The sequence below is a fragment of the Micropterus salmoides genome, unplaced genomic scaffold, assembly GCF_014851395.1.
Source record: "Micropterus salmoides isolate LMB-PRFRI ecotype aquatic unplaced genomic scaffold, ASM1485139v1 Ms_hic_scaffold_5, whole genome shotgun sequence".
In the NCBI taxonomy this organism is placed as follows: domain Eukaryota; kingdom Metazoa; phylum Chordata; class Actinopteri; order Centrarchiformes; family Centrarchidae; genus Micropterus; species Micropterus salmoides.
The window spans coordinates 16134476-16153642 of record NW_024044237.1 but is presented as its reverse complement, the minus strand read 5'-3'; the positions used below and the strand labels follow the sequence as shown (position 1 = coordinate 16153642).

General features: G+C 41.0%; 1 protein-coding gene across 9 annotated transcripts in view; it reads left to right on the top strand.

The window, feature by feature from the left end:
- col23a1a (collagen type XXIII alpha 1 chain a) overlaps positions 1-19167 on the top strand; it is a 150396-nt gene that overhangs the window by 124852 nt on the left and 6377 nt on the right. For 5 of the 9 annotated variants that reach the window (XM_038699193.1, XM_038699190.1, XM_038699195.1 and 2 more), the window contains 15 exons: positions 3013-3039; positions 3126-3152; positions 5252-5278; positions 6225-6251; positions 10339-10413; positions 12172-12288; positions 15529-15555; positions 15666-15692; positions 15856-15909; positions 16006-16065; positions 16160-16204; positions 16311-16388; positions 16590-16613; positions 18931-18975; positions 19119-19163. In XM_038699193.1, the coding sequence (XP_038555121.1) occupies positions 3013-3039; positions 3126-3152; positions 5252-5278; positions 6225-6251; positions 10339-10413; positions 12172-12288; positions 15529-15555; positions 15666-15692; positions 15856-15909; positions 16006-16065; positions 16160-16204; positions 16311-16388; positions 16590-16613; positions 18931-18975; positions 19119-19163 (705 nt within the window). Of the gene's footprint in view, positions 1-3012; positions 3040-3125; positions 3153-5251; positions 5279-6224; positions 6252-9944; positions 10002-10338; positions 10414-12171; positions 12289-15528; positions 15556-15665; positions 15693-15855; positions 15910-16005; positions 16066-16159; positions 16205-16310; positions 16389-16589; positions 16614-18930; positions 18976-19118; positions 19164-19167 lie in introns of all 9 variants that reach the window. The other 4 variants (XM_038699194.1, XM_038699191.1, XM_038699196.1 and 1 more) reach the window with 3 other exon arrangements.

The window sequence follows — 19167 nt, the reverse complement described above, 5'->3', positions numbered from 1 at the left end:
CATGCACAAACATAGACACAGACATGTGCCCTCCTGCAGGCCAAGTTATTTTCCAGAAATGTGTTTAAAAGCCATCTAATTGGTGGGAATGCTGACTCAAACCTTTTTTTAATCTGCTGAGGGACGCTGCAGGACAAGATGGCGATGTAGACGAAAAATACACACAAAGAGCCACATACATAAAAAAGGCACTATTTCATTTTTCTCCACATTCACTTGAGGTTTTGGCGGTAATCTCAGGACTATTTTCTCACTTTTTCTCAACATTAATCTCCCAGTTTTTTTTTTCTTTTCCTCTATCCACACTCCTTCCTTTTTTATTCTGCGGCCCAATCCATTTGCGGTATGAGATGAAAAGAGTTTAGTAATGTCTTTTTTTGTCCAGCCTGCTCTATTTTTAAATGAATTCCTGCTCTTTTATTGATGCATACTTTAGGTTTGTACCACACTGGAGATACAGTATAACAATGCAGCTATACTGAAAGAAAAGCACAGAATAAATTGAGGGTCACATATCAAAATGTGTCTCCGACTCTTACTCTTATTCATATAAAACCTACTGAGTCATTTTGCCCTTGGTTACCATTAAAGGTTCCTTCTGACCTCTGTTGCTGATTTAAGTAAGGCTCATATATTTTAAAATTTCTCCTATCGGTCATAGTGGAGTTTCCTGGACTGCTGTATTGTTGGTTGAAATATTGCTCTAGATACCTATAGAAATCCTGGGTCTTGTTTAATTCCATATTGGTTACCAGTTAAATAAGAAAGGTCTTAGAGGTTACAGTATCGACTATATGCTACTGGCGTTTGCAAACTGTCAGCTGCCAGATATTACTTATTTATTGTTGAGAATAGAAGCTCTCTCCCACACACAAACAAAGAGACACACACAGAAATAGTATCTAGAGTTCACAAGCTGCTGTGTGGTTTGTTAGCAGCCATATATCAGTCTGTTTTTGCTCCGGTTCAGGCTTTGCAGCAGCCATTGACCTCACCATGTACACCTCGTCTACTCATCCTGATGAGTCTTGAAGGAGCCGGCCCCTGATAAACGCCGCCAGATGCAGAGATATCACTGCATACACACACACACACACACACACAGACATGCATAGACCCAGAGACATGGACACAGATACTCAGGGAAAACTCACTGGGACGTTTGTAAGCTCATTCAAATTCTCACACTTTGCATGCATGACATGATAAACACAGCGTGTTGCATTTAATAGAGTGGTGATACTACAGCCTGTCCTGTACTATATGTAGCATCCAGTGGAGGAAAATACAGAGCATTACATCCATACCCTTAACATTCCTCTCAACTTTAGACAGTTATAGTGAAATTATTGCCGTCCGATTGGTCCCAGTCATTTGTTCCACCTCAGTCTCAGCCTCCTACTGCTGATTTCACAAGGGGCTCTTAATCAAAAAGACATCAGGAGCCTCAAAGGCTTTTCAGCGTACTTTTTATAAATCTCTTTTATACAGAATAACCATGTACGCTTCAGAAGAAAGTTTATAGCCATGCCGTCCCATTACAAGACTAAAGAGGGGTAGCAAAAGATCCCATGAACTATTAATGAGCGCAGTTCCAAAGTATCATTCCCTTCTTCCAGCTTCTCCTCTTCCCTGCGTCCTTAGGTGCCATCAAAGCAGGCAGCGATGACAGTGTGGTAGGTTTTCACTACAGGACCTCATGCCGGATAGCACCCATGGGGCTGGTAAAGCAGGGAGATGAAGAGCAAAGTCCAACTTGTAAGCCATCCAAGGCCAGAGATGGCGATTGTTAATGATGGTTTCCAGTCTGCAGAGCCACCAGGACTGTGAAGGACCCATGGGACCCTGTAAAAACTGTTAGCTTAACATTGAGTATGGTCGTTAAGGAGGAAGTCAACATTAGCCTTTACCACATACATCACATTTAAGTATTTTTGGAAAGTTTGATCCAGGAGCCAATTGTTCCTTTATGTTTAGGGAACTAAAGGTTCGTGCCTTTGAACTGGGTGTTTTGAGTTTTTTTGCAAAGGAGGTTCAATGACTGCTCGGCTGTTTTTATTGAGGTAAACAAAGTGGACAACTCACTCCAACTGCTGTTTCAGCACTTGGGTGAGGTTGGATAGGGACTTTAAACGTACTTAACTGCCTGTTGGATTATCTCATCACCACAAACACACAAAGACATGGTAGTCAGATGTGGGGTTCTGTGGAGGACGAGCACAGCTGGACCAAATCCACTCACAGTCTATCGTGTTGGACACCACACTCTAAATCTTAGCATAATTATAAACCACAACCACCTGGAACCTTACACAGTTAAAAGGGGCAGGATATATATATAGAACATTTGTATAAAAGGTTTTTTAAAAAACAATTTCCTCCTGTTCCTACTCTCTCATCCTTAACTTTCCAATAATTGCAGCTGCTTCTCTGTCATTTACAAGCACACTTTTTTAGTCCTCATTTGATGTGTTTTTCTTGCCAAATCCACTTAAATGTTTTTTCTAAGCTAAGATCATTTACATTGTTTCCTGAGAGATACAGACTAAACTCAAACATTATAAAATACTAATAAATAACAGCTGGTTTCTGATATTTTGGAGGGGGAAAGATAGATTTGTCTGGGGATTTAAAACAAATATCTTCATCCACAGCAGATTTAGAGTAGATGTTTTTAAAAGTCAGTCATTAAAGGAATAGTTTAACATTTTTGGAAACACACTTAAAATCTGTCTATCTGCACCTCTAAAGTTGACTAATTAACACATTATATCTCGTTTGTTTACTCTGTACAACAACTGAAGTGTAAAAACAAGTTGTGGTTTTATGGGGGTTATGTGTCAGTTTCTTTGCCAGTCACAGTGAGCTGGCTCGCTCTATTTCTCTCTGTATCTTGGCAAGAAAGTGAAAAAGCATAATTCCCAAAATGGCAAACTATTCCTGTAACAGTTCTGTGTCTACATGGTTCAAAACATTAATAATTATAATTACTCTTTATCTGACTTCCAACAGGGTCCTCTTGGCTTGGATGGGAAACCAGTGAGTATTCCTGTTATCAAATGCATAACACATGCTTTATGTGACTGACAGTAGTTTAATTTTAACTCTGTTTTTCCTATTTTCAGGGTTTACAAGGTCCCCAGGGAAGCCAGGTACACCATCACACACCTGTTGTCTTGTTTTGGTTTTCTAATAACACATATCAATTACACTGAAGATTGAAGACTGTGAATTCAGGTGGGGTTTTGGCCCGAAAGACAGGTGATGGTTTCCTAAACTTCATCAATCATTTTTACTGTTCCTAAGGGAACGTCGCAAGTGAGTGAACCGCCCACGGTAGCCCTCCTGTTTCTTGTTCCACTTCTTAAGCCATCCCAGGGCCCACAGCCACGGGAGAGTCATGGCTCAACTGAACCGAGTGCTGAAATCCCCTTTGCACTTCGCCCCAGAGTCCCATCTATCACCCTTCCCCTGAAACCTCGCCATACTCCCAGACACACCCAGGTGTAGCGTGGAAACGTGTGAAGCAGAGCGAATGGGTTACACACCAGTGGGAAAGTGAGAGAGAATAGAGTTTATAACCTTCTACAGAGGCTCTTTAAAAAGTCATTATAGTACCTTCTAGCCCCACCCCACTTTTTCCCTGATCACTTTGCCCCAGGGAGGGACGACGAGTCATCTGCTGAAATGTAAACCCCTCACAGCATAACGAGAACTGTTTGACTAGCTCCTCTCCAAACACCATTAAGCTGTTGTTTCCTGCAAAAGGAGACATCAATCTGGGTCTGTCCTTTAAGAGGACTTTCCCCATCACAGAGGGTCGGCCGTAAAACCCCAGCAGGTGTGACACAGATCTCATGAGCAGAGTCACGTAAGTACACAAGAACTGTGGGGGGAGAATAACAGATAAAAGTTGGTAGAACAATAAGACTGATTTGGTGATAAATGACAGCCACAGGAGACACAAGACACAGGGTTAGCATAAAGGAATAAATTAAGAGTAAATGAACGCTAAAAAGTAAGGTCAAGGACATTGGCATAAACTAAAAAAAACATGATAATCGCACAGTTATAAAAGTTTGTGAACTATAATATAAAATAACAAAGTAATTGGAGCTTTCAGACCCATCTTGTGGCCACATAGTGGATTGATTCAGTTTTGTTAAAAAGCTCTGAACAAAAGCTGTTCTTCTTCTTCTAAAGGGGAAAAATGTAAATAGCCAAGCATTAATATAAAACCATTTTTTTACATAAGATCTTTTGCAAAAATCAACCTGCCAAAAAGACTACAGCTGTAATTAAAACAAGGATTATACTATGAGATCAAAAACTAAAACTAAACATTGTAAGAAATATAAAAATTAAAAAAGGAAAACCTCCAAACTAATGAGAACTCCTTAACATCCAATTTCCTTCAGTTTCCCCCTTTAAGTGCTTTAAGGTTTAAGGAAAGAGAATCTTAATCTTATTTATTCCCCACTGTCTGACACTGTCACATTTATGGCTGTCTATCAGCTTGTTCCAGCTTTTCATTGAAGCTATCTAAACAAAGGACTGTTTTTATGTTGGGAATGATTTGTTCCAAAGTCTTTGGTCTCTTTAGAAACGTTGGAATCCTTATAATTTGAAAATGAAGTTAGCTTGGTTTGAACAGTATTTTGTGCTGACTATCCAGCCATGGGAACAAGGAGAGGCTGAACTGTGACATGAAATAGAAAACTTAAGGCGATCAAGAAATCCCCAACGATAACTAGGCTACACACCTACAGGATTAGCAGCAGGCGCGCTGTCACTTGAATTAAACCTTCTTACTCCTCCATCTCTCCTTTCCTTGAACTGAAGGAGAGAGCAGTGCAGGAGAGAAGCTGCTCTTCCCTCTCACAGAGGGCCTGTTAGTCAGTCTGTGGTTTGTGAAGCCACTGAGACAGACTACAGGCAGATGGGGGTCGGTATTTAACGCTCAAGTACCCTACAGCATCTATATGAGATGTTCAAGTAGGCTAACTCAAATGTAGAGAGAAATCTTGTTGCAAGTCATACTGTCTTCTTACTGTGAAATATGCGTAGGACAGAAGTGACTTGTGATTGAGCAGTCTCGATGGCACATCTGCATTAAGTGGTATTATTGCCTAGCCTTACTATTTGATTGAATGCTCCCTGGTAGAGTTGAAAATGTATTGTACTATGATATATGTTGCTCATACATTTTATCTCGACCAACTGTCTCCGATTATCTCCTTCCCCAATACAGGGACCAGCCGGACCCAAGGGAGAAAAGGTATGCTTCAATATAGATTTCAGTAACCCTGCTAGACAAGTCAGCGCACTGTATGGATGTTTTTCTCACATTAATTTGCAGGCGGACAGCTCAGAAAGACACACACACACACACACACACACAACCTCACAGGTGTTCTCTCCATCGCCCTCCCACGTTCACGTTTTCACTGCACGCCCATCAAACGAGCCATACATTACATGTAGTTATGTAGGAGCTCATGTGTCTGCGCACATTCTCACGTCAAGGCACTAAACAGGTTTACAGGCCTTCCGCGGGGCTCGATGATAGCCAGATGTTTTCCCGCTCTGTGAACCTCTGCCCAGCCTAAGATGTTAGCGACCGTAAGAGCTGCAAGAGCTGGCAGAAGAGGCTCGTGCATGGGGTGATTTGTGTGTGTGTGTGTGTGTGTGTGTGTGTGTGTGTGTGTGTGTGTGTGTGTGTGCATTTATGCACTCAAGCGAAAACTGTCCAGATAAGCGCCACCACAAGAACAACTGCAGTAAACAGCATCTGTCAGAGCATGATTCAGTCTGATGAGCGGGGATGGCAAATGACAGACGATGTTGAGGTTTTGGAAAATTGGCTCCCTTCATGTAGCTAATCATGCTAGTATCTCGGTGATGAGAACACAAACTCCAAATCCTCATCAGAGAACCAACAATCCTTAGCACGTGCACTCCCACTTCTACTTAGCCCATCGTGTCCAGTCAGATGATTCCAATTATGGCCTATCAAATGATTTGTGCAGTAAATGTCGACATCCTGAGCTGATTTGAGGACAAATGACCTTTGAGTCCCTTCCTTCCTATACATATGAATTAGTTTTTAAGAATGTCTGTCACAGCTGCTCAACAGTAGCGTTATTCTCTGGCATGCCTCCTCCTGTGTGCATATACAGTGGTAATAACTGCTGACAATTGTTATTTTCCTGTTTTTCTCCCAGGGTGACCAAGGAGACGTTGGGCCAAGGGTAAGTCATGTTTTCTGTCTTTGCCTGAAAAGGGGAAAAGAGATGTTTTTGACTGTTATATGTGACATTTAGAAGCAGTTTTTTCACTTTTGCTGACCTGACTAAAAAAAAACCTTTCCTTCAATTGTGTTGGGTTCCCAAGCAGATCTTTGTCATTTAAAAATGTGCTTCCATTTAAATCTTCCTTCCAGTTTTGTCCTCTTTCTCTTGTTTTGTCTTTCTCAGTCTCTGCCAGTTTTTTATCTTCACTTCCCTTTAAGGTCAAGAGACACTTCGCTTTCCCTCCAGTCATTTTGAGAAGTGAATTTTTATTAAGCTTCATAAAAAAGGTCTATCTTTGCAGTTTGCTTTTAGATTTTATACTGACAGAACTGAAAGTAAGACAACAGGTCTTCCAGAAGGTCCTGTCACATCTAATTAATGCTGTAACAAACATTTAAGTAACGCGCACTTTTGTCTGAATTACAAAATAGCAATTAGGCCTACTTATAAGGGAAAGTTCCGCGATTTAGATAAGAAGATTGAGACCACTCTCATGTCTGTACTAAACATGAATCTATAGCCAACAGCAGCAGAGTTAATTAATCTGGCCCTGCCCATGCACAAATAAATATACATTTCTATTTCACATTTATGTGCAATTGACTTATCTGTGCACCTAAACTGAAAAGTGTCTAAGGACTACAGGCAGAAACCGAGCCTGCACAGGGAACATATGCAGCTGAGATAAACCCAGCGCAGGCAGCATAACAGACCATCACAAATTGGAGATCAAAGTCCAGGAAGAGAGGAATTGTCTTTCTTCAGAGTTTTTGAAAAACCACTAATCATTTCCTAGTTATCACACTGATACAATTATATGCACGTGCAAACAGGCAAAGGTGAAAGTTTTGTAAAGTTTTGTACTATCCATATAACCGTCAACACTAAGTCAAGTCTTTTAAATAATCCAAATGAAAAGTGTGTTTACGCTGCGCGGCTTCCCCAGCAACTGTACCAACAGCGTAGTCCGGCTCCTATGATGAGGTTTGCGTTGCCCACATCTCCAAAGGCACAGATGAGAAATGATGATATTAAAGAACGATGGAAATACTTAAACCTCACCATCAAAACCCAATGGTTGGGGCAGCGCGCCAAAGCTGCCATCTAGTCTCAACCAAACTATGTTTTGTTTTGTTTTTTTATATTACGGGGTTACCTCGCTCTGCATCTGGTCCATGTTGTCAGTGTAGTCTTTTCATGTGATATCATTCCACCCGCCATGAAATCTATGTAATTATCTCCCGTTTTATTCACTGTGGTTTGAAAATAAGCCCCCTGTGCTTTACATGGTAAATTTATCTTTGAAGAAGTCATATGCCCCGTGAATCCCGAATGTTTTTCTAGTTTTGTTATGCTTAGAATATAATATCAGGTCAAGGTAAAGTCATTCAACAGAAATCTGTAACAATTTTGATCATTGATTAACTGTTTACCTTATTTTTTTAAGCAAACATGACAAACATTAACTGGTTGCAGCTTCATAAGTGTAAATATTTTCTATTTTCTTTATATTTTATTTTCTTTATATTTTCTATTTTTTTAGATTTTGTAAACCAACAAAACTGGTCTGTCATTTGTTTTTAACTATCTATACCAGACATAACCTGCTAGCCAGTAATTTCCATATTGCCAGTGGCTTGTCTTACGAGGACCATAACACTGACTTTGAGCCACTCCAACATTCAAAAAACTCACACATGTGATATTTATAAAAACTACAAATGTTCCTCTTAAAAGGCCTAAACCCCTCTTGTAGCCACTAACTGTTTGTTTTTCTTATTATTAACATTCTTTAGTAAGAATAAGAAATAGATGTGTAGTCATATATCTTCCAAAAGTTGGAGCCTGACTTTGTAGTGTGTGTGTGTGTGTGTGTGTGTGTGTGTGTGTGTGTTTTGAAATGAGACTGAATGGCTATTGTTTTATTGCAGAGCACAAATGGAGTGTAAATTTGACAGGGCTGCCTAGCAGAACAATATTTATAATGCAGATCAGAAACATTACAGGAACCAAGGCATATGCCATTTGATTTCCCAGTATATCCCTTCAGATTTTGAGGTAATAGTTTGTGCAATAATTAAATCTTTTTGGCATTCAGCATTATGTAGTACTTCCAAATGGTAAATATTGCACTTGGATGAGGCTTCTGGAGCTTGGATGCCCTTGGATAAGTCTGCAGCTGAAAAGCCTCAGAGTGTTGCTTAGAGACACACGCTTGCTTCAAAACAAACCCTGCAGCTCCTGAAACTACTGTAGTTGTGAATGAGGTTTGGCACTGGGGTACATTTTCATAGATATGGCTAGATAGGTTAGCAAACAAAAAACTGGTGGTCTCTGAATGTTTCAAATATGTTTCAATGTGTTTTTTTACAGCTATGAATCAAAGCTAAAGCAGATAAAAGGTGGAGCAGTGGGAGTACATCATCATCACCTTGCCCTGATCTCAGCATTTCACACTGACCTCTGAACTCTATGAGAGGATGAGAGAATACATGTGAAAACAGGAAATGGCCATGGCCATGAATCTCTCTCCAAAATGTAACTTCCTGTCAATCCATCAGTGTCAGTGCATTTTGTCAGGCTGAACCTGGTGCCAGAACAGATTGCAAACAAAGGATAACAGGGGTATTAAAACACAATCAGATGTTATAGAACCACCAAAACATGTGATTGAGGGTCATGTATAGTGTTGCATCTTTCTCCAAAGCAATTTTTATTGAAAGACATAAACCTGGTAGCCATTTTTCCCAGCTTCCATACTGTCAAATCCACTGTATAAATCGTTGTCAAGACAAGCCACGATGGGAGTTTCATCCCCAGCCAAAGCCTCCTCTTGCTTCCCCCAGAGCAGCTACAAAAAGGCCACGGTTAGATGGGGCTCGGAGATTGAATGGCTGTTTGTCTTAGCATCTGCCTATGGTCTGATGAGAATGGGGAAACAGCCTGTTCTCTTATGAGATGTTTAAGCACCATTATGTGTATGTGGTCTCCATGGTGGGAACGGTGTGAATGAGTGAATGTGACAGTGAGAGTGTATAGGCAAAGAGAGGAGGAGGGATCTGTGGTGTTGGAAAACCCTCAGCTATCCAGCGCTCACCGCAGCCTGTTAACGGAAACCTCATGAGCAGGCTAGCATCTCTCCTTTTTTCTCTACCTACTATCCCCCTGCTGTTCTTCCTCCCTCCTCTCTCAGATCTTCTCTCCGTCCTTCCCTCCCTCCCATGTGTTTTTGGAGGGTACTCAACCAGAGATGCAGTGCGGTGCTCCGAGCTCTCTGGCGGCAGACAAACTCTGCTCCTTTCAGCTTGACAGACAATCATCACAATTGCCGTCTGTCGACTGGAAAGAGCCCAGCCACCTCTGTTTGGTTTGGTCGCAAAGGGAAGGATGGGAAGACATTAAATGGAACACACACAATTAAATACATGTTTGAGTGAGAGACCCAGGATAAATTCTGAAACGGCAAAAGGGACTGTTACTGAGTCATGGTTTTGATTTAGCAATATTTCTCAGTTTTAATGAAAAGTATGTCTCACTATTTGCAGATGATGTATTTTTGTTCTTCTCACTTAATCTGCAGAATTTTGTTAAGCGTTTTTCTTGAGCAACAGTAAGTTGCTTACCTTTCCCTTTGTCACTTCCTTTCTTCAGGGTCCTAACTACAGCACATACGCAGGTCTGCACAGTAATCAGATTCTCACCGTCAAGGTTTGTCCCTCCAAGCGAACCGTTCCCCACAGTCACCGCCCTCTGTTTGGCTGCTGATCTGTCACTACCCCTGCCGATGGAGGAGCAAATCACTCTTTTTGAGCTTTCTATTTTGGCTTACAGCTTCAGAGGCTGCTGAACTCTCATCTCTGTTTTTTCCCACAGCAGTTATTTCCCTCTTTGTTGGACTCTCACCTGCACTCCCTCAGATAACTTCAGATTTCTGATTTATTTTAGTCATTTATCAATTTCTCTTTTCCCTCTCTTTTGTCCTGCAACACACTTCATGTCCTCTCTCCTCTTATGTTCTTTTCCTGCTGCACCTCTTCCATCTCAGATGGTCTTCCCCCGATATGACCATAGCTTTCTCTCTGGAGAGCAGTCCAGCAGCTTTCAGAGACGCTTTCTGAAGGTAGACCACAGCTAAGTCATGTGTGCACTTTTAACACTTTAACCTCGCTTTTTCATGTTCTGATCATTCATGCATGTCCCTTCTTTCTCACCATTCTCACCTTTCACAGTCATGTTGCATAGAATTGATTTCATATTTGATCATTAATTCTCCTGTCTGTGCTGACTTGTTGAATGACTGATTAGGTGAAATTGTTTGTATAAAAGTTATAAAGCATCCTAAAAGGAAAACATGAACCACACACATTTCAGAGAGGTTCGAGAAATGTGTGCTTCTCATTACAAGAGTGGAATAACTTTGTTGGTGACAGTTTAGTTCAAGTCTGAGCTTAATAGAGACATAATAATTATCATTGCAACGCAAGGAAATAAGGTTTTAGTCTTCTATTTAAAGGTCTTTGTAACATTATTTCCATGAAAGGACTTGCTGTACCATGTTTCTTGCCACTTCAAAGAAAACCATAATGCACCACATGTCTGTAGAGATGAGAGGATGCAGAGGAAGTGTCACCATGTGACAGTGGTGAGCAAAACTTTTAGGGCGTTAATGGTTTCAGTTTGGCATAAACATGAGGGTGGAAGTCATCAAAAAAGAAACATGTCCCCAGTTTTATGTAAATCCTCTGATGAAAGGATATTTAATAGGTGGTAACAGTTCCATTTCTGTTTTTGTGAAGCATAAACAGAAAAGAAACACCTCATTCAACAGATGATGTTGTCAATTAACAACTTCTCGTGTGTGAGAGTGCAATAGTCAGCATGGGTGTGTTTCACTTTGTAACTAAGTATGACTGATGATCAGTATGACTAACCTACTACTAGGTTAGCACTACTGCTAACCTGCCTACTAAGCTACATGCTAATGGTGGAAAAGTTTAATAAGGATTTTGAATTATGCAGAAAGGCCTACATGGTTCGTTTTGTAGATTGTATTAAAGATATTTAAAGCAGCTATAGTTAATATTTTTTAGAATGACAATAAATCAGATGGCTACTTGTATGTGAAAGGATCAGCTGACTCTGCTGTCTCATCAGCTTTTCTTTTAGCTCATTGTTGTGGTTTTCTCACAACTGTTTGGATTGACTCACCACTCCCATGGCGTTGTTTTCGTCTGTTTCAGGAGTGCGGCACTGTGCGCCCAGCACAAAACAACTGATAGACAAAGTTAGCAACTAGATGGTGGAGCATTAGAAGCTGAAGAGCAGATATTTCACTCTACAGTTAGTGGAGACCAAAAACAGAGCTAAACGGATAGTGAATATTGGACTTGGCTGGACGAACATGACTCTATATGAATGCTAATGTTGCTCCTTATCTGCTGGATGTGTAAATAGGCAACTGTTTGCTATAAAAGCTGAATAAAAGGGATGATATTTCAGTGATTGCGACTTGTTTCAGTGTCCCCCAAGTAGACAAAAAATATATTTCTGCACGTTTCAGGAACATTTTGCTAAATCTGAGAGTGAATCTGTCGCATGTGTTGACCAAAGAGGTTTAGGCCTGATTCTGACTATGACAATTCTGATTGGTTTAAGAAATCTAGACAACCTGCAAGATTTTTTCCCCACCTATTGTAAGATGGAATGGGTTTCTTTCACTTTTACACATTCAGCCAAACATAGGCTATCTGTTGACAGAAAATAGGCAATCCAAGTCTAATAACTGTTAACAGTGATTTTCCATGGCTAAAAATACCTATTTTTCTTGTATTTCTTTCACTCATTTTTCTGTTTGTTTGTTGTTGTTTTTTCCAATCAGGGTGACCAAGGCCAAGCTGGACCTGCTGGTCCTCCCGGTCCCCCAGGTCCTCCTGGTCCCCGAGGCCCCCCTGGGAACACAGGCAAGGACGGGCCTCGTGGCCCTGCTGGAGAGCCGGTAGGAACTTCTCCTCATGTGTGTCAGTGCCAAATGTACACCTATTACACAAAACAATGCAACAATACACACTCACAACCTCCATTTAACTGCTGTTATTCTCCTATATTGTGCTCCCACTTTTTCTTCACTCTCTTACTAAGGTAACACCACAAAAAAGGCAGCCACTTACACCACCTCATCATCAAGGGCTGCTGTTACCCCAATTGTGTTGAACTGGTACGGTTCAACCGCAGGGTGTGACAGAATGCAATTGTTAGTTTCTGTGTGTGTGAGTATGCTTAGTGTGAATGTGCATTTATACACATGTATTAAAGGGGAAAGGGTCTATGCAGTAAATTGCAGTGAACCCATATTCTCATTCTTCCGGGTTTGCCAGTGAGCTGTGGCTTACCTAAAATCTCCCAGAATAGCAACTCTACTCCTGGCTTCATCTGTTTTGTGTAAGACAGCAGCCACAAAATTCTCCAACACGCCCCCATTCTCCCACCCTCTTACCATGACTGTGTCACTGTGCACCCCTGTAACAGATATGGCACTGTGGCGAGTACATGGGCAGTTTGCCGACCTCACCAAACAATAGTTGTGCTCCTCGCCTGAGGCAGTTTGTATTACTCAAAATTTACTTTCTGCTCCCCAGAATTTAGTTCACATGCAGTGAAAGTTTAAAGTTGTGGTTATAGGATGGAGAGAAAGAGGCTATGAAGGTATTTTTTGGTTATCCAAGTGAAGGAATGAATGCTCTGTTACCCTCAACTGGCACAGGACAGCAAAGGGATTCAAGTGAAAAATGTTGGTTTCAGTGTGGGTGAGTTGAGAGCTTACGAAGAACCGACAAGAGAGAAAGCCAGCAGAGCTCAGAAAACGACTAAAACGGGTCGAGCAGATGGGACCCATCCCATAACCTAGCTGATTTCAGATGTATTCTTCCTGTTGATTAAAGGCGTTGCGAAACCCAAAACAGCAAAACAACGCAGAGTGGCGCTAAGCTAGTGCCCACAACATGTAACTAAGAGCAGCTACATGTTGTGGGCAGATGTCTTAGCTGGCTGAGCAGGAAAAGTGAACAAGCCTGCCAGTGTGGGTGTCCCTTGTCATTTGTATCTGTAAAGTGGAAAGTAAAGGAATGACAGCTGAGACAATGTGGCAGCTAATTTCTGACTGATACGTGGGGAATTAGTATTTGACATTTGCTTTATTTTAAATATATAAGTTTAGGATGTTATTATACAAGGAAATTTAGAATAGCATCTGAACAGGTCTTTTCTGCACTCAGGATAAAAGTAGTGCTTAAAAGTATGTGCAAGGGCAATTTGTTTCCCATTGCTGTGAAGGGAAGATCAAAAGATGAGGAGGAGGTAAGAGGGGTGAGAAAATAGGTTAAAAGGCTGCTGGAGCAGCTGAGGATGGAAATAAAAGAGGACCACATAGCAGTAGAAGAGATCAGGAAGACAGTTTGTATGTTCTGGCAGAGGGCAAGTGGAGGTAAACCAGCTGGGAAACATCTTAGTAGCTCTTCTGCACATTATTGTAAAATATGAGGACAGAGCGGAAGGCTGATAACCTCCACTTTATTATTATGCATTTATTACAGTGCACTGGGTGATCAAGTAAATACAACAACTTGATAGCAGAGTATTTGTTTGTGTGTGTGCGTGTGTGTGTGTGTGTGTGTGTGTGTGTGTAAGAGAGAGAGAGTGAGAGAGATAGAGGGTTCTTGCACAAGATCCCACTAAGCTGTCTCTGCCATGGATGACTTAAAAGCAGATGTATAGCTGCCCAAAGTACATGTCCACCTAGCCCTGACAAACAGCCACAGTACATCTGTTTACTTAAATAAATTCATGAAAGTGCTTCAATGAGCCCTCCTTCCATGTAGAAGCATCTGTATCTGCATCTGGTTCTTCTTTGGTCACGCGTCTAGATGGGCTGGGTCGTGATGGGGCAGAGGATAAGCCAAATGCCTTTGGTGTGGGAGACCTGGGTTGGATTCCTGCTACAACACATTCACAAATGTGTCCCTGAACAAGACACTTAACAAGAGTCCACACTTGGCAAGACCCTAGTTGCTCCAGAGGCATGCGACTTTTTATATACATAGCAATTGAATGTCACTTTGGATAAAAGCGCCAGCTTATTTATTTATTTATTTGTTGTTGTTGTTTTTATTAATGTCTTGCATCCATTTCATGGACTTGAGGCTGCAATGAGGATTTGATTATTTAATGGATAATGTCCTCCTTAAAATGTGAGCGGTGCTAAGGAGGACGATCTTCTGGGTTTCCTGTATCTTAATGTTACCGGGGATTTTGTTGGTGTTTTACATCCCTTTCTTTACCAGACCAAGAGGACCTATTAATACTGGAATTGTTGTGGTCTTCATCCCCCACATTCTTTCAATTTCTATCTCCAGATCTTTATATTTGGAGAGTTTTTCTGTGATCTTCAGGGAGGTGTTTGTTTCAGTGGGGACAGACATGTCGATGAGCAGACAAGTTCTCTCCTTCTTGTGCTATGTCGGGTCTGTTGGCCTTGTTTTCTTTATCAGTCTGAATTGGTATGTCCCAGATTATAGTAGCTTCATCATTGTCTAGTGGCTCATGCTCATAGTATTTGTCCTTTACTTTGATGCTGTAGCGCTTACAGATTGCCCAATGGAGGTGTGCTGTTATTATTATAGTAGTAGTATTGTTGTTGCTGTTGTTGTTATTACTTCAACTCAGAGTAAGTAAGTAAGTAAGTAGTAAGTGCTTGATAAACTCAAGTCCATGGACTCATCATTCCTTTTTGAACACTGACATCTAGTGGCCAAAGTGGTTTAACTCTTTGAAGCAGTCACATACCTGACTATGTAATGCCTGAGGATGTTAACTGGCTCCAAGTAAATTTTAGAATTGTTTTAAAAATTTTAGGCTAATGCTTGTTTTTGAGGCCCTGCATGGTCTTGCATCTCAATATCTCCCTGACATGCTTGTGAGCTATCCGGCTGTCTGGTTATTCCCGGGTCTCCACGAAAAATGGTGAAACTGCCTTTAGCTTTTCTGCTTCAAGCCACTGTAACTTGCTACCGAATCATGTTAGGTGTACCCCAAGTCTATTGTCTTTTTTAAACTTTGTTTGTTTGTTTTTGTGGCTTCAACTTCCACCTGGAACAAAACGTAGTATATAAATAAAGTTTTGCTTGCTTGCTTACCTGAAGTTAGAGACCTTAACTTTAAGTTTCTCCACTGTTCTTTTCAGGGTTTTCCAGGTCGCGATGGCGCTGAGGTGAGTGTCAAATCCAGTGTACAACTCAAGCTATCTGATTGTGGAGGTCTGTAAGTCTGTGGTGATGATTTGTCTTATAATTATCTTAACCAAATACATTTCTGCCTCAGGGGCCTCAAGGATTACCTGGGAAGCCGGTAAGGCCATTAATAGATTGCTGACCTTGACTCAACTTAATTAAATTACTTTGTGTTTTCCTCAAACATCTTGACTGTCTTGTCAAATTCTGCTGTCTGCAGCAGAAGTAATGTGACCAAAAGTCTGCATTTTTGACACTGTTTGACTGTTGTGCACTGACAGGGAGAAAATGGTGAGCCTGGATATGCAGGACCACAGGGTCCTCCGGGAGCAAAGGTACAGATAAGATATACTCATCTTGCATGCAGATTATTCTAGATTAATCTGTCTTTTCATGCATTGACCATGAAATGTTACTGTGTATTGAAACAGGGTGAACCAGGTATGGGTGAAAAAGGAGAGAGAGGCATGGATGGACTCCCAGGATTAAAGGTAGAAGACCAATCTGAAATTTTTTCTATGGTATATAAAAAATGTTAAATATCTATTGTCTGACCATACTATGTCATATCTGTGCATGACACAGGGAGACAAAGGAGAAATAGGAGAGCAAGGACCACAGGGACACATGGTATTTGTATAACCTAAACCCTTATAGTTATAGTATATAGTATATAGTAAACACTTGTATTATGGCTATCTTTGATCATTTCTGTATTTCTTAATATCTGCTTCAGGGTTATCCTGGTGAAAAAGGCGCTACAGGCTCCTCAGACATTATTGACTTCAATGGGAAGCTTCTAGATGCTTTCCAGGTGAGTGTTATTAAATTGTCAATAAGACAAAATGTATAACATGTATTATATATCCCATAAGGCATTTCTTACTAAACCTCAAAATAGGCATCAGGCAAAACTTAAACAAGTCCATAAACGGTAGCATGGTAAGATACACATCTGAATATTTTCTTTTCTGAGAACCGCAAAACTGAACATGTTGCCATTTCTTTTCGACAGGCCATCAACACCATCAGTGTTTCGGTAATCTGCTGTTGTTTCTGCATGGTTTTGGTGGAGTGATCAGTAACTAACACCTATAATAATGCACAGACTCACGCAGGCTTGCATAAGCACACACCATGTGTGTATCCACACCTTATCCCACCTGCTTCAGACAGAATATCTGTGTGTTTTTATAGATGCCCTCTTTCCAGAACAACCTACTTCAGATTTATTTGATGTCGCTCTATAGAGGCCACATCTAAACATTCTTACTGAAAGTCCCCGGTTTACTAGTGTGCCCTCTTGTGTATTCATTTAGAATAAATGCAGTACCCCAGTAAATATAGTACAGCTGTGCTGTTCTATCAGATAACATGTAGCCTAAAGAAGCATGCTTAATCATGCAGAAAAATCAACAGCCTTTGATACATTGTACATTGAGTGTATTTTCATGCGATGCATCCAATGCGCCTCATAAGATAAATGGCTGTAACATGCTACAGGGCAGCATGGTGTTTTTTCTCAATGTATTATGTGTTGCTCCATAAAACTCAGTGAGTGCACAAAGGGAATGCATTAAACAGGATGGGAGGGGAACCCCTAATGGTCACCACAGTCTCAGTTTCATACAAGACCCTGTGATTCTACCACGTGCCGTGCTATATGCTAATAACAGATGGCTATCTCTGCGGTGGAGTGTGTATTTGATTAAAAACCACTATGCACCAGGTCCCCTCGGACCTGATATGAAAAGGGCTCCTGCAAGCAACGCTGTAGACAGCAGAGTGAGATTACAAAGGAAGTGGATATGGACCTGAGATCTTATCAGAAGCCTCTTGCTGACATGGATCAGTTAGCACCAAATCACATGCAAGGTCTCAGCTAGAGTTAGATAGAGCATAGCGGGGAGTGCACGTTGGCCACCCAGCTTGCGTTATAGTCCATTCACTTGTTTGTGTGAAAAGCCGTATTGGTTTCATCTGGGGTGAAATTTTAGGTGATGATGAATTTGGTTTGAAACCATGCTGAAATTGGTCGCTTGTTACTATCATCCATTTATGCCTTTTTGTATAATTATTTGCACGGGTAGCCTTCACTTTCCAATGATGGAATATCTCAGATGAAACAGTTGTTTGTAAACATCTATTGATTTCCATGGCTTAAATAGAAGACAAATGAAAAGTTAGAAATTAGAAAAAGGGATCAGAATCAGCATGGACACCTCTGGGAGGCAACATGGGTTCCTTTTTTATGACTTCAAGATGGCCGAGGACTTCAGAGGGAAAGGTAACAAGTGTAACATTGTGGACGTAGATAGAAGATGGCATGGGATGGATATGGTATGCTATTCTTCATCCATCATTAGTGTTACATAAAGGCACATAAAGGTTTTGTTTCTCCTCCTTTTGTGCAACATCCTCATGCTATATCAAAACAATCAACAGAATGGAAAATGATGCCAGGCTATTGTGCAGCATAAACCACTTTCAGCGCTGTTTTATGATCTTTGTAAGATGAAATTGCTTCAAGTTGTCTGTGATCAGTTAACAGAGCGAACAAAATAAGCCATCAGCTTTGTTTACTGTCAGGCTTGCGTTGTGAAATCCATCAGCCTTGTTGTATTGTTTTGTGTTGGCCCATGATCAAGCCTTATTGTGGAATTCTGTGAGTTCCCAGTTTTTACACCATTGCGATAAACTCAGTAAACAAACAGAGGCATATGGTATAAATACAATATGTCTTTGTGACTGTCTGTAAATGATAGATTAATTTATTAAAGCAGCTACAATCAGTGTTTTTATACTAACAATGGATCACATGACTTAAAGAGTTGTTCATATTGACAAACCACTGGAGAATTACCTCTGCACTTCCCTTCAGCTCTATTGAGCTTTACAGTGACTTTCGGGTCTTTTGCTTACCATCCTGTAACTTTACCGCTTAAGTTCACCCTCATCAGCAATTTTATTTGGCCACATCAGAGTAGCCATTTTCTGCACAAAAAACTGTAAAAACCCACCGTGCGCTACCAGCCCAACACCAAACGGCAGACAGACAAAGCAAGCAACTAGCTGGTGAACATAGTGGAGCATTTAGCAGATATTTCCCTCAGGAGTAACTAAAACCAGAGTAAATATTGTACAGTCATTCATCAGGTGGACACAAAGACGACTCCAAACAAATTCACAGGTTATCATATCAAGGGAGATGTTTTGGTGGTGATGCTTGTTTCCACTGCCCCCAAGTGGCCAAAAGATCAGTTACTGCAGTTGTAAAATGGATACCTTTTAATTCAGTGCAAGATTTGAAATATAAAGATTACTCTCTGTCTGTCTGTCTGTCTGTCTTTCTCCAGGGCCCACCTGGACCACCTGGACCCCCAGGCCCAATGGGGGAAAAGGTATGGGGCTCTGTCATCCTACCAATGTACTGCCATCAGCTTGTAATGGGGTCTAATGAAAATTGGAGTCAGTTTTGTGTTAAAACCTGAGTTTGTGCAGTGTTAGAGCCAGTCATTTCATCAAGTGAATATTTCATCTTCAGGGTGAGCTTGGTTTGCCTGGACCAGCAGGAGTTGATGGGGAGAAGGTAT